This window comes from Phaethon lepturus, unplaced genomic scaffold (assembly GCF_000687285.1).
Source record: "Phaethon lepturus isolate BGI_N335 unplaced genomic scaffold, ASM68728v1 scaffold8261, whole genome shotgun sequence".
In the NCBI taxonomy this organism is placed as follows: domain Eukaryota; kingdom Metazoa; phylum Chordata; class Aves; order Phaethontiformes; family Phaethontidae; genus Phaethon; species Phaethon lepturus.
In genome coordinates, this window is record NW_010519830.1 from 22,713 (window position 1) to 36,503 (window position 13,791).

At 43.5% G+C, this 13,791-nt stretch overlaps 1 protein-coding gene across 1 annotated transcript in view; it reads right to left on the reverse strand.

Moving 5' to 3' along the window:
* LOC104628546 (protein unc-13 homolog B) overlaps positions 1-13,791 on the reverse strand; it is a 76,655-nt gene that overhangs the window by 20,189 nt on the left and 42,675 nt on the right. Inside the window, exons 18-20 of the mRNA XM_010297172.1 lie at positions 6,542-6,630; positions 3,238-3,390; positions 842-965 (exon numbers count right to left, since the gene is read on the reverse strand). Of these exons, the coding sequence (XP_010295474.1) occupies positions 842-965; positions 3,238-3,390; positions 6,542-6,630 (366 nt within the window). The remainder of the gene's footprint in view (positions 1-841; positions 966-3,237; positions 3,391-6,541; positions 6,631-13,791) is intronic.

Here is a 13,791-nt window from a genome sequence, read left to right on the forward strand (position 1 = left end):
GAAGGAGCATAAATTAGCTACAGACCACAAGTCTACCCCAACACAGAGATAAAAAGTAGTCCTGGATCATTTCCAAATAATGAGGTTATAGCTCAAACTTCAAACTGCCTCCAAATAAGTGTCATGCCCCAGAGCACTGGGCCTGCATGAGTAACATTTAATCAGTTTCTGTGGTTTCTCAAAATAGGGGAAGAGGTTAATCTTCCATTGTTAAAAACATCACTACATTCATGACACACATTCATCCAGCACATCCACAGAGATGAACAATTACATAAAAGACTGCCTTTGACAGCAAACTATCTGGACGTGTTTCCAACTCCCCAACATTGAAGACACAGAAATCGTGCCAGCCCATGCTGATGTTAAAGCCTCCTGGGGGGCAAAATGGGAGGTGGTGTCATTAAAAAGCCAGCCCAAATTAACCACAACTGTACAGAGAGACACCTGACTAACAGATGACAATAATTAGGCAAAAGTGTTTAAAGGTGTTGATCTAATGCCATGAAGACAACACTAACTGCGTGATATTCCCGCATACACAGCTCTCTTTAAAGGACTGCAAATCCCTAATCAATACGATTTAATACACTTGATGACAACTCTTTTTGGATCATGGATTTTCAATTGTTTTTTCTAGAGTGTGCTCTGTATCTCACAACCCTACTATAAATAGAGCTGCTTTCTTACTTTCCTACGTTACATACATATATTTCCATCCTTGAGCAGGCTACAGGCAGGCAAATTTACCTGGACAGATGACTCATTAGGTCAAGGAGGTGTGTTACACAGGCAATGGCAACACTTTCTGCTATGAGTCAGGAAGGAGAAAATGCTTTACCGTATGGTCTGTAAGAGGAGGCAGCACAATCAGCTTCTCCATGGTATTCATTACCACCCTCCAGAGCTCTTTCAGCACCCGCTTCAACACTGTCTTTTCACAGACAGTCGCAAACAGTGTCAGGCTGCAGGGAGAGAGCAAGAGCTGAGTAAGTTCAAACAATGCAATTTGCAAGGAAAAAGGAGATGTACATGCGAGAATCAGTGCTCCATCCAAAGCAGTTTGTCACAGAATCATAGAATGGTTTGGATTGGAATGGACCTTTAAAGGCCATCTAGTCCAACCCCCCTGCAGAAAGCAGGGACATCCTCAACTAGACCAGGTTGCTCAGAGCCTCGTCCAACCTGACCAGGAATGTTACCAGGGATGGGGCATCTACCACCTCTCTGGGCAACCTGTGCCAGTGTTTCACCACACTCATTGTCAAAAATTTCTTCCTTGTATCTAGTCTAAATCTGTCCTCTTTTAGTTTAAAACCATTACCCCTTCTCCTATTGCAACAGACCCTGCTAACAGGTCTGTCCCCATCTTTTGTATAAGTCTCCTTCAAGTAATGACGTAACGATTGCTTTAAGGGTAAAATCTTCCCTTTTCATAAAGTACAGCCTGTCTTCACCCTTGGAGTTCTAGCACTAAAGACATTTGGCCAAAATAGATTACTGACATTTCTGATCTCAATCACTTATATTTGTTGACCTAAGGATTACAGAAGGTATCACTAAATTATGGTGGTTGGAAACAGTCTAAATAAGAGCAGGTACTATCGAACCTGTTCCCTTCGAGAAGATACCTCCTGATGTATCAGGTTTACAGAGTATATAGGAAAAAATTACAAACAAATATAGAAGAATAGGTTTTAAACTTCAAGGGGTTATTATAATGATTTTTGTTGAATACCTAAATTAATACTTCCCCGACTGTTATGCAGAAGTTCCTGCACAGCTTCTGATAGCTGCTGAGGTCTCTAAATCTTCCACCTCTATAACCACCTTGAAGCATTTCTTGGACTCCTCTGTATTTTGTTGCAATTGCATTCACCACCAATCACCCGCCGTATGTTTACTCCCTTTTACGTAAAGAAGCTCTGCTTTACCTCCCTAGTTATTCCTCCTTTATTATTGTACAGGCTACCAAAAAGTCCAAGAAATGTTAGATTCTTCTTTGAAATGATTGCTGGATTTTGTCATTTACTGATCATGCTGGGAGAGCTACAAAACAAGAAATCTTCAGCCAACAGCAGCATGCAGGTAATAGCTGACCCTTCTACATTGTAGAAGGTGTAACACCTTCTCCCAGATTTCTCTTCTTCCTATAGTTGGTTAGCCAGTAAATGAACAACTGAACAGGGACAAGACTGATGTGGGTAGGATGCAGGAAGCATCAAATAAGGCTCTCCTGTAAAGGAGGAAAGAAAATTCAGGCTTGGATCTTCATAACCAACATGACTTGCTCCACAGCTGGACAAAAAGCCTGTAGCATACTGAGTTCCCAGTGATACAAAGGACGGTGGCTTCCTTTGTATCAAGGATCATGAAGGCATGCATGGAAAATGCTCAAGTGAGAGGGCTCCTAGATGTAATGACTGCTGCAGAAAGTCACTTACTACTTACATGGTGATCCAAAGGAAAGATGGGACAATCAATAAAAGCAACTCAAGAAACTCTATTTTAAATTTACAAAGCCTCACATCCCTCATGGCCCTTATTATGAAAATTGCTGGCCAACCCTTTCAAAATAAAGAAATGCTGCGCATCAGCAAGAAGTTTAACTTCTACAATGATTAAAAACTACTTCTCTTTGTTGATCAAGGCCTAGCTGATGAGAATTATGTGCAGATAGCCACAAAAAGTCACTGTACAGCTGAATCATGCTTCATAGTGTTAGTGTTAATGGCAACAGTCAATTAAAGCAACAGATCAAACTTATGTACATCACATAGTTCAGAAGCTTATTTCTCATCAGAACAGCATCAGGTATGACTAGAACACACAGGCTTAATATGACTGGAATACTGCATAGTGTATGTATCAAGTATGGTTTGCAATACGTTTGCTAATTGGCTGCAGTACAACTTGTATAGGTAAAAAAAACATTGCTAGTAAATTTGGAATTTCAGTCTACCTGATCACTGCCTGATCAGCAGTGTGTTTTGCTCGTTGCTATAATTGCCAGAAAGAAAAAGGAGAACTGAGAGTGTGCTCTGGCACTGAATGAAGGCTGAAGAGGTGATCCATGGCTTGAAAGAGAGGCAGATATTGGAAGAAAAGCCATTAATTCTTTCTGAGAATTCAGAGGCCGGACAACTCAAGAACAATCCAAGAACATGGAGCTGTTCCCCCATCCTGTTCCCAATCCCATGCACTGCATGTGTAACATATATTTGAACACTTGCTTACTTTCCATCCAGGAAATCCATCAATGGCCTCAGGACATTATCTGCATCTTGTGCAACTGTATTTCTGGCATTAGCAGCAACATTTCCTGTCCCTTTCACTTGACAGAGGATATCAGACATTTGCTTAACACACTCATCAATACGAGTCTGAAAGCTGAACAGATAGGAGAGATGCAAAAACAAGATTATCAGTGGCAGATATGTCAGCTCTAGTACATAAGGTAAAATATTGCAACTCCATAAACCATGCACTCAGTTACACACTCTTCTTTCCCAAGATTTGCTGCTTGTTTCCTTACTGTATTTGTTATCAAGGGCCATAATATCCCGGTTCCTTATGCCCATCATCCACAGACAGCTTACCATCTCTGAACACAAGACACAATCACATTTGAGAGGAGTTTGTTTATTCAGCTTGCAAAAAGAAATGATCCTTTCCTGATTTCAAAGAAACACTGCTATTCTCAGTGCACCCTGCTGTATCTTTGCTTTCTACACAGGGTATTACACCTCAGATCGGGATATTGTATGGAGCAGTGGCACAATGCATGCACAACTCTGAGCACCCAGGGGTCTATCGGCAGTAATCCAGTTACGACCCACCATAGGCTAAGTCTTATAAAATAACAGAGCCAGCCCGAAGGCAGGCTGAAACCAGCCCACTGCCATACAGTACATGTTATATCAATGTCAAAATGGGATGTGGGGCTCAGCTGTGAAACGATCAGTGTCACTGTAATGAAGTGATATGCAAGCCATTAAAGCACACTGTTCCATCTCTTACTGCTGAGAGGAGGTTCAAAATGAAATAATACAATGGTTAAAAATGATGAATAGATCAGCAGAGTTGTCAACATATCAGTTCAGTGAAGAAAGGAAAATACTTTGACATTTAAAGAACAGTTACTAACAACAGGCATTACAAGTGACATTTAGCTATCCACTAGCAGCACAGAGGTTTGAAACCTCTCGAAGGAAGAGAAGTCAGTGCCAGGAGTTAGGGTAAAGATTTAAGAGAAAGAACACAGGTTTGGAAGTCAGCTTCGTATCTGCATAAGTGGCCTGAACTTCTGCAGTGTGAGCTACCTAGGACATCCGTGGGTTGGGTGCTAGCATACAACCCCTCTGTCCTGTGGCTCTCACCTTCCTTCTCCACCCCGTCACCTCTTCCCCCTCCTGCACTGCCACCTCCATGGTCCCTCTTGCTCACTTCTAACCTGCCTCTCACTGAAGCAATTCCAGAGCTCTTTCCCCATGCAGCCTCCACTTCTACCTTCCCCATTTCTAGGAGAGTGGCTTGCAGCAGCCAGTTGTGGCTACAATGACAGCTTAACCAGAGACATGTCATGTCAAATAAAACAGTACCAAGCATTTCCTGTACTGCTGACAGCCCCTGTTCTATTACAGGCTAATCTCACCCCAAAGTTCTCCCAAATACTGCATCAGTTGTAGGATCCTGCTTCAAGATGCTGTCAATCTCCAGCGAGGGGATGAAAAATAACATAATCCCTTCAAAGATAAAAATTAATATGAGGCAAAATTGTCACCAATTATGAAAAATGATAGATCAGTTACTGTGGCAACAAGTTCACCTGAAAGTGAAGCTGATGTAGATGTTCAGCTTAACAGGAGCCCTTGGCAGTAGCAAGTTAAAAGACAACATCACATATGCTGTTGGACAGGGCCTTCTGCTCCCTAATTCCTGCAGGAATTCCCTCCTTCACTCCTACAGCCTCCAAGAACAAAAGAGCAGCTAGCCTTACATGAAGTATAAACCCTCACAAGGCTCCTTTTCTCTATGATATCCTTTAAAGCAGAAAATGCTTCTGTGTCCAGACCTAATCCTCTCTCACCACCTTTGGGTGGTGAGGCTCTCCAGATGTCTGCTGCTTTCCCAGCAGGCTCAGTGATCTCACGCAGGTGAAGAAAAGTTAAGATGCAGCGTCAGGTGTGCACAGTATTGTAGGAGCAACTGTTTACAGGCCCTGCACAGCATATTGTGGATATCTGTCTTACCTCCCACATCTACAGCCTTTGGAAGATACTGCTTATACAGTAAACTGCAGCTCTGCTTTTCATTCCCTGTCACTGTTAAGGAATGACTGAAGCATCTGAGCCGTCTGACTGGCTAAATCTCTTGCTGGCACATCTCTCTAAAACACTCTCTGCTATATATGCTGATACTGAATAATCTCTTTAAATCATATTTGCAAATGTCAAGATTGTACCCTAATTGTCTTGTAGCAGTGACACCATGAAGACAAGTTTCAGATAACAAAATTCATCCCCTAATTATGGTTTCTTACTCATCCTCCATCTCATTATGAACCTTATCTTTTCAATTCAGTTACAGTTCGAATCTTTCAATTTCTTGCTATAGCATCCATTACTGTCAATGGGAACTCCTCACGTGCTGAAATCCAAACGGTTACTGACAAATCCCATCATGATTTTTTTGGTCATAAGTACTGCAAATCTGTAGACTGTAGGAGGCCACATTGGTAAAATTTGCTTTATTTGCGTTGCCCATGTTTCAGCTATACTACAGTTCATGCCTGCATTAATCTTGTAATAAAGCACAACATGAAATGAATGGCGTTTATCATGAGAAGTGGTTGTTTTTGAAGATCAGTTGGGAGCCCTGTATTTTTAGATTTTGCTTAATTGACTTCTTTTATAGTTCACTACAAAATTATTATGAAGTCAAGCACATTTTTATCCTCAGGTAAATGGTAACATGATTTGCAATAAAACTTAATTGGCATCAATTACTCTGACAATACTGTAAAGAACTCCTCTCCCTGAAACATTAGAAAACACCATTCACTGCAACATTAGAAGAAGTTAATCTCAAATTCTAAACCTGTTTCCTTCTTATTCCAATATTCATTTAACAATCAGAAACCGGTCAGCTGTTTCATACATTTGGAGTAGAACGTTTAAACAAGAACGTTGCTTCATTAAACGCTAAGCTGGAAACTGTCTTCCGAGCAATAAAGGAGCAGGCAATTCTGTTACTGACAAGCACTACTTACAGAAAAAAAATCACTCTATGTAATTCAAATACATTTCACAGTTGAGAGATCTCCATGTAACATTTCTAAGCAGAGCAATATAGAAAAGAGAGACTTTAAAAACATTTCTCACTTCTTTACATGGTCTCAGTATTTGAAAGACCATGAATTTATGACAAAAAGAAAAATATAATGCAGTTGACAGGAGTTTCTTTTCTCTTCTTAACCTGACTGAATGAGATTAGACAAAAGAAAGGAATGCTTCAAGGACAGAGACCTCATTATACTCACCTGTTACCAAACACTGCGCTCAGCTCATCCAAAACATTGTTCAGCTTCACCTGGAGCTCTTTGAGATGGTCACTTGCTTCTGCATCCAACTGTGGATGAAAGAAGAGCTTAGCCTGAACCAAGAGGGCAGACTGCTGTCCTTCACAGTGCTGCTCTTCACTGTTGAGGCTACTCTTAATAAGCAGGTGCACTATCACCACAGGACTCTGCCAGCTAAGACGCTCCCCTCCACTGCCTGCCACTGTTAGAGAAACTGTGAAATCATCAACAGATATTTGCCTAAACAGCAGCAAATGATTTCCCCAGGGCTCTCCCCTCTGACACCCTTCCCAATATTTGCAAAGTTAAAAAAGAAAGTGAATGTGAACCCCCTGCGACCAACAGAGTAAGCAGGCTGAGAAATTAAGCACTGTGCATTACCTTGGGCTCACGGGTCATTTAATCTCTCCAAGTCTAGAAGGAGACAGGGATTTTCAGACTGGATGTTATTTACTTCTGCATTTCTCCAGGCATGGTCTTGAAAGATGCTATCTCACCTTCCACCCTGCTGTCAGTATTCGAACTGAAGACTGACCCAGACACAGGTCTAAGAAGACTGGAGCCCGGCTATTTTGCAAATCTGGCCACAATATCATGGCAGGAACTGTTGTGCACTGATCACTTTTGTAAAGCATAATCTCAGCTATGGGTATTGAGCACAAGTACCTGTACTCTCACATGGAGCCAGACAGCTTTTTGTATACAACTGTTCAGAGGAGACTTCAGAAAACAAACAAAGAAAAGTACTCCAAGCACTACATGGACACTGCTGACACCCTGGCACATGCTATAAGAAAGTGTTTGTTCCATTATTATCAGCCCAAAGCCATCTGTTTTTATGTTCGACAGTGCCCTTTATTCCAGCTGTAGTCATCCCTCCAGCCTCAGAAGAGCCACGTCTGAGCAACCTGCCTGTGTGTATACATAAGAAGACATATTGAATGCTTTGGGATCATTTGCTCTGAAAAAGTAACTCGTAAAACACATTTGCCTTTGTATGCAGGCAGGCAAGCTGCCTGTAAAACAAAAACCTTCCAGAAATGTTTGCATTTGGCATACAGAGCTTCAGCCTTTACCTATAAGGCAGAGTATCTATTTACGAATGTAATGAGCCAAATGCCAGTACAGTGGTTAAAAATCAGTTTAGATTTTTATGGTATATCCATGCATGCAGCTATGCAGGATTTGAATATGACAGGAGTTTCCACTTCTTTATACAGTGCTGAAGCCCCCTTCATAGTCCTCAGCATCTGCCAGAGAAAGCCAAGCCTTAAGGGATTTGGAATCTGATCTGTTCATTTTCCTGTTGTAAGCTGGCATGGAAAACTGACGCTATTAGGCATTTGAACCTGTGCTAGTGAAACTTCTGGATCAGAATTTTAAAAACAATTTAAAAAAGAAAAAGGCAAATTATTATTAATTAAGCCTTATAGCTTTAGGCATTGCTAGCTCTGATTATTTTTCCTTTATTAAAGTGAATCTGTATTCCTATTGTCTTTATAACTCCCTTGCTATGATGGCAGAAGGGAACTAATGTCATGCCAATCATCAGTCATTCTACCCAAACTTGCAGGTAACAAAACAAAATCATCATCTGTTGGTAGTGGCTTGTCTTGCCCCTACATTAATCCTTCCCTTCTCCTACTGTGTCAAGGGTCAACAAGTCACAAGCTGTCTGATTTGCTATCTACAATTAATGGCACTGAACAGTTCTCTGATTTTGGCCATTTCTGGTAGATTTGAGGCTGGACTTGTTCATGATTCATCAAAACACTTCAAGTAATTGCTTTTCCAGCTGACAAAAAAAGCCAGAAAAATTTGGCACAAGACACTGATTCCTCACTATTTACTTCTACTTCTTTATAAGCTACTAGATGCATGTGTTACAGGTATAGAGAGGATGACTGAGATCAGGATCTACAGCTTAGTGCCCTACTTCATGAATCATGCAATTAATGCCTTGTTTTATTGTGAAGTGACATGGAAAACTTGCCAACTATCTCTAAGTTTCTCCTTCGTATTGTACTTCTTGACTGCAAACAGATCTTCTCAGGAGCATAAGAAACACCGATTGCCAGCCCTGCACTGCAAGAAGGAACAGCTGGAACAATGCTTTGCCAAGGAGATGAGCTCCATCATCTGTGGTGAGGAACGAACTCTCCTCCAGAATATCAGCTCACAGGTCTCTGGGTGCAACTGGCAAGACAGCTGCCCAGATTTAACTTTGGGGTGCCAAGCCTCACACTCAGGAAGCCAAACCCTGGTGGTGTGCATTCTGGTTCAGTATCCACCAAGTCCTCTGTCATCCTAGAAAGGCTGTTGTCTTCTGAGCAACTGCTACTACAAAGGAGTCCATATAATACATTGCTGATCGTTAATGCTTAGACATAGGCATGGTTTGGCTTGAAAGCACATTTCAGGGAATTACCTGAGTGTGATTCAAGTCCATTAGGAAGGTGCTGGTAGGTGTGTACTACTCTTTCACATATATAAATTACACACCAGTTACAGAGTCCCTGAGGCATGTGGTATAACTGCAAACTACTCCTTGCCAATATGGTAAAGCACTGATAACAGTGCTCAAAGGAGACAGCGTATGTTTTGCTATTGCTGCTCACCCAATGAATTCTATGCACATCAGCCATCACTGATACCAGGAAACTACCTGGACTGCATGATAAATCTGGCTGGTAAAGGAGAAAGCTGTATTAGGCAGTTGGGCCACTGCCATATGTCATGTCCTGACCATTTCTACCAGAAGCTGAAGCTCAGTAGGCTTATGATCTCCATTCCGTGGGTGCATCAGAGACGATTCAGAGGAAGAAAGCTAATTAAAAGTTCTCTGTACAAAACACAGGACAGTACCCACAGTGAGGTGGCTTCTGATCTCCGAGCAAGTGCTGCAATTCCAGTGGAAATAATGGCTGGCGTGGCCATAGTTCAGGACCCTGAAGGAAAGCAGAATTCCAGCTCTTCAGGGAGTTAGGTAATAGGACCTCCTGGGAATCTGCCCTCAGGGACAAGGGAGCAGAACAGAGCTGGCAGATCTTTAAGGATGCCTTCCATAGAGCACAAGAGCTGATGATCACCAGGTGTAAGAAATCAGGAAAGGAAGGCAAGAGACCAGCATGGCTGAGTGGAGACCTGCTAGTCAAACTCAAGAGCAAGAAGGAAATGCAGAGGCAGTGGAACCAGGGAGAAGCATCCTGGGAAAAGTACAGGGACGCTGCCTGGTTGTGTAGGGAGTGGGCCAGGAAGGCCAAAGCGCAGCTGGAGCTGAACCTGGCAAGGGATGCAAAGAATAACAAGAAGGGCTTCTACAGGTATGTCAGCCAGAAAAGAAAGCGTATCCCTCTGTGATGAGCAAGACTGGCAGACTGGTAACAACGGATGAGGAGAAGGCTGAGGTACTGAATGACTTCGTTGCCTCAGTCTTCACTGGCAGTGTCCCACAATTCTCAAGGAGATGGCCTGCAAGACGGAGACTGGAGGGGCAAAGTCCCTCCCACTGTAAGAAAAGATCAGGTCTGAGACCACCTGAGGAACCTGAACATGCACAAGTCTATGGGACCTGATGAGATGCATCCCAGAGTCCTGAGGGAATTGGCTCATGTAGTTGTCAAGCCCCTTTCCATAATATATGAAAAGTCCTGGCAGTCAGGTGAAGTCCTTGGAGACTGGAAAAAAAGAAACATTGCACCCATTTCTAAAAAAGGGTAGAAAGGAGGTCCCTGGGAACTACTGGTCAGCCTCACCTCTGTGCCTGGGAAGATCATGGAACAGATCCTCCTAGAAGCTATGCTAAGGCACATGGAGGACAGGGAGTGATTCGGGACAGCCAGCATGGCTTCACCAAGGGCAAGTCCTGCCTGACCAACCTAGTGGCTTTCTGTGATGGAGGGACCACATCAGTGGGCAAGGGAAGAACTACAGATGTCATCTATCTGGACTTCTGTAAGGCCTTTGACACAGTCCCCCACAACACCCTTCTCTCAAAATTGGAGAGAGATGGATTTGATGGGTGGACTTTTGGGTGGATGAGGAATTGGTTGGATGGTCACATCCAGAGGGTTGTAGTCAACGGCTCAATGTCCAGATGGAGGTCAGTGATGAGCAGTGTCCCTCAAGGGTCCGTACTGGCACCAGTACTCTTTAATATCTTCATCAGTGACATAGACAGTGGGATCGAGTGCACCCTCAGCGAGTTTGCAGCTGAGTGGTGCAGTTGACATGCCTGAGGGATGGGATACCATCCAGAGGCACCTGGACAAAACCAAGGAATGGGCCCATGTGAACCTCATGAAGTTCAACAAGGCCAAGTGCAGGGTCCTGCCCCAGGTCAGTGCAACCACCAGTATCAAACCAGGCTGGGGGATAAAAGGATTGAGACCAGCCCTGCCAAGGAGGACTTGGGGGTACTGGTGAATGAAAAGCTGGACATGAGCTGGCAATGTGTGCTTCCAGCCCAGAAAGCCAACCAGACCCTGGGCTGCATCCAAAGCAGCGTGGCCAGCAGGTCAAGGGAGGGGATCCTGCCCCTCTGCTCCACTCTGCTGAGACCCCACCTGGAGTCCTGCATCCAGCTCTGGAGCCTTCAGCACAGGAAAGACATGGACCTGTTGGAGTGGGTCCAGAGGAGGCCACAGCAATGATCAGAGGGATGGAACAGCTCTGCTGTGAGGACTGGCTGAGAGAGGTGGGGGTGTTCAGCCTGGAGAAGAGAAGGCTCCAGGGAGACCTTATTGCAGCCTTCCAGTACTTAAAGGAGGCCTATAAGAAAGATGGGGACAGAATTTTTAGCAGGGCCTGTTGCAATAGGGGCAATAATTTTACACTAAAAGAGGATAGATTGAGACTATATTTGACAATGATGGTGGTGAAACCCTGGCCCAGGTTGCCCAGAGAGGTGGTAGATGCCCCATCCCTGGAAACATTTAAGATTAGGTTGGATGGGGCTCTCTGAGCAACTTGGTCTAGTTGAAGATGTCCCTGCTCATGGCAGGGGGTTTGGGCTAGATGATCTTTAAAGGTCCCTTCCAATTCAAAAGATTCTATGAAATGTGCAAAAGAGAAAACTGAAATGTGCAATACAGAAAACTGAGGTGCACGCAAAGAGTTAAGAGGTAACCCTCTATTTACATTTCATGGAAGAAAGCAGGGCCCTGTTAATTTCCTGCAAAGATCTTGGACTTGGCACTTCAGAGAATCCAGGCCTCAGAGTCTCATCCAAGCACATTCAGGGCTGGAACCTCAAGTTCTCTGCTGATCTGAATATTGCCATTTACAGCATACTGCTATGAACTTCAGTTTAGTTTGATCTTATGATTCTCTCATTGATGAAATGGAACCCATGAGTCTACAGAATTACACAGAATCACAGAGGTTGGAAAGGACCTTCAAGAGCATCAGGTCCAACCATTAATCCAGCACCACTGTGTCCTCTAAACCATGTCCTGAAGCACCACACGTTTCTTGAACACTTCCAGAGATGGCGACTCCACCACCTCCCTGGGCAGCCTGTTCCAATGCTTGACCACCCTCTCAGTGAAGACATTTTTCCTAATATCCAATCTAAACCTCCCCTGGCACAACTTGAGGCCATTTCCTCTCGTCCTATCTCTAGTTACTTGGGAGAAGAGACCAACACCCACCTCACCACAACCCCCTTTCAGGTAGTTGTACAGAGCGATAAGGTCTCCCCTCAGCCTCCTCTTCTCCAGAGTACCCTCAACAACCCTCAACTGCTCCTCGTAGGACTTGTTCTCCAGACCCCTCACCAGCTTCGTTGCCCTTCTCTGGACACGCTCAAGCACCTCAGCGTCCTTCTTGTAGTGAGGGGCCCAAGTCTAAGAATGTGCTGTGCACAATCTAAGAATGTGGTGTGCTGGGCTTCCAAGTTTTCCAAGAGATGTCACTAGTTCTTCTTTGGTTTCTCCACATGCTGGTGAAGCACAAGCAACAAGAATTGGAAGACTCCTCTGTAGCTGAAGAATCATAGAACTTGCCTTCTAGAAGGTTGAAGACGTTAATCAACTCACATCTTAAAGCCAGAGAACCTAATGAAATCATCAGGTCTGATCTGACATATCAGCAGCTAGAGAATTTTGCCCTGTTACCCTATTTTAGCTTTATGCAAGTTATAGGATGCATCTGGCTCCAGCAGAAGTTGCTGATTTTTGTTCTGCCTCACTCCACTAGACCCTTGGAGCTCCCTTCTACAGAGATGACTGTGAGGCAGGGAGATCAACAGATTCGACCTCCTTCTAGGGACTCGCTTGCACTGAATTGTCATCCCTCATTTGCTGTAGGATACAAGAATAAGGAACTCGGCATGCTGAATCCAAACAACAGCTGCCAGCTTCTCAAATACTGGGGTGGCCTTAGCTATGGCACATGGGATGCTAAAAAGGAGCAGTCAAAGTAGATACTGCAAATCCTTTGAGAACGTTTCTGTCAAGTCTTGGCTGTTTCTAAGCTGTCCTGCAATTTGTTATTCAGGTAGCTAACTTAGGATTTAAAATGTTGGCTAACCCTGTCTGAGTATTAAGAGGAGAGTTTCCTGTTGCATTAATTGTACAGATTAGCTTGAAACTGAAGGCATGAAAATTGTATGATGACAATCTGCTGCTACTCAGCAGTTAATTCTTTGGGTTCCCTAGGCAGTGCTTGTCTCTGATACCCCACATGCTTGACTTTAGGAGAAAAAGTGCAGAAATGTTTTAAACTAGGCTTCCACAGCACATCTAGAATCCAGCAGTGGGCAATGCACTACCGTACCTTTTAATTTCAGCTAAAAATTAAAAGCTAAGCAAGCAAAGCAAAATAATGGACTACAGAAAGCCATCTCTCTCAAGCAAAATGAGAAAGGCTTATTCTGGTGTCAGGAACAGCGTACAGAGCGGGCTGAAGTCTGCAGGAAAATTGCAGAGGTGGATAGAAAATGCAGGTCACATTAGGTTTTATTAGATAATGTATGAATAATTTAATAAATGGGGCCAAGTTCAGGCAAACACTAGCAATGAATTTATATAGCCCACTTTTGCACAGAGATAAATTACAATCTCCATTCTGTGGGTGTATGGGAGATGGTTCAGAGGAATCAAAGGTTTCAAAAAGTATTCATGTACCCAATTTCTGTCCAGGACTGACCCCTCCCCATTCCACTATTCATTATGCTTTTAAGGCTACCTGCCACTCCATAAGTGACGCCT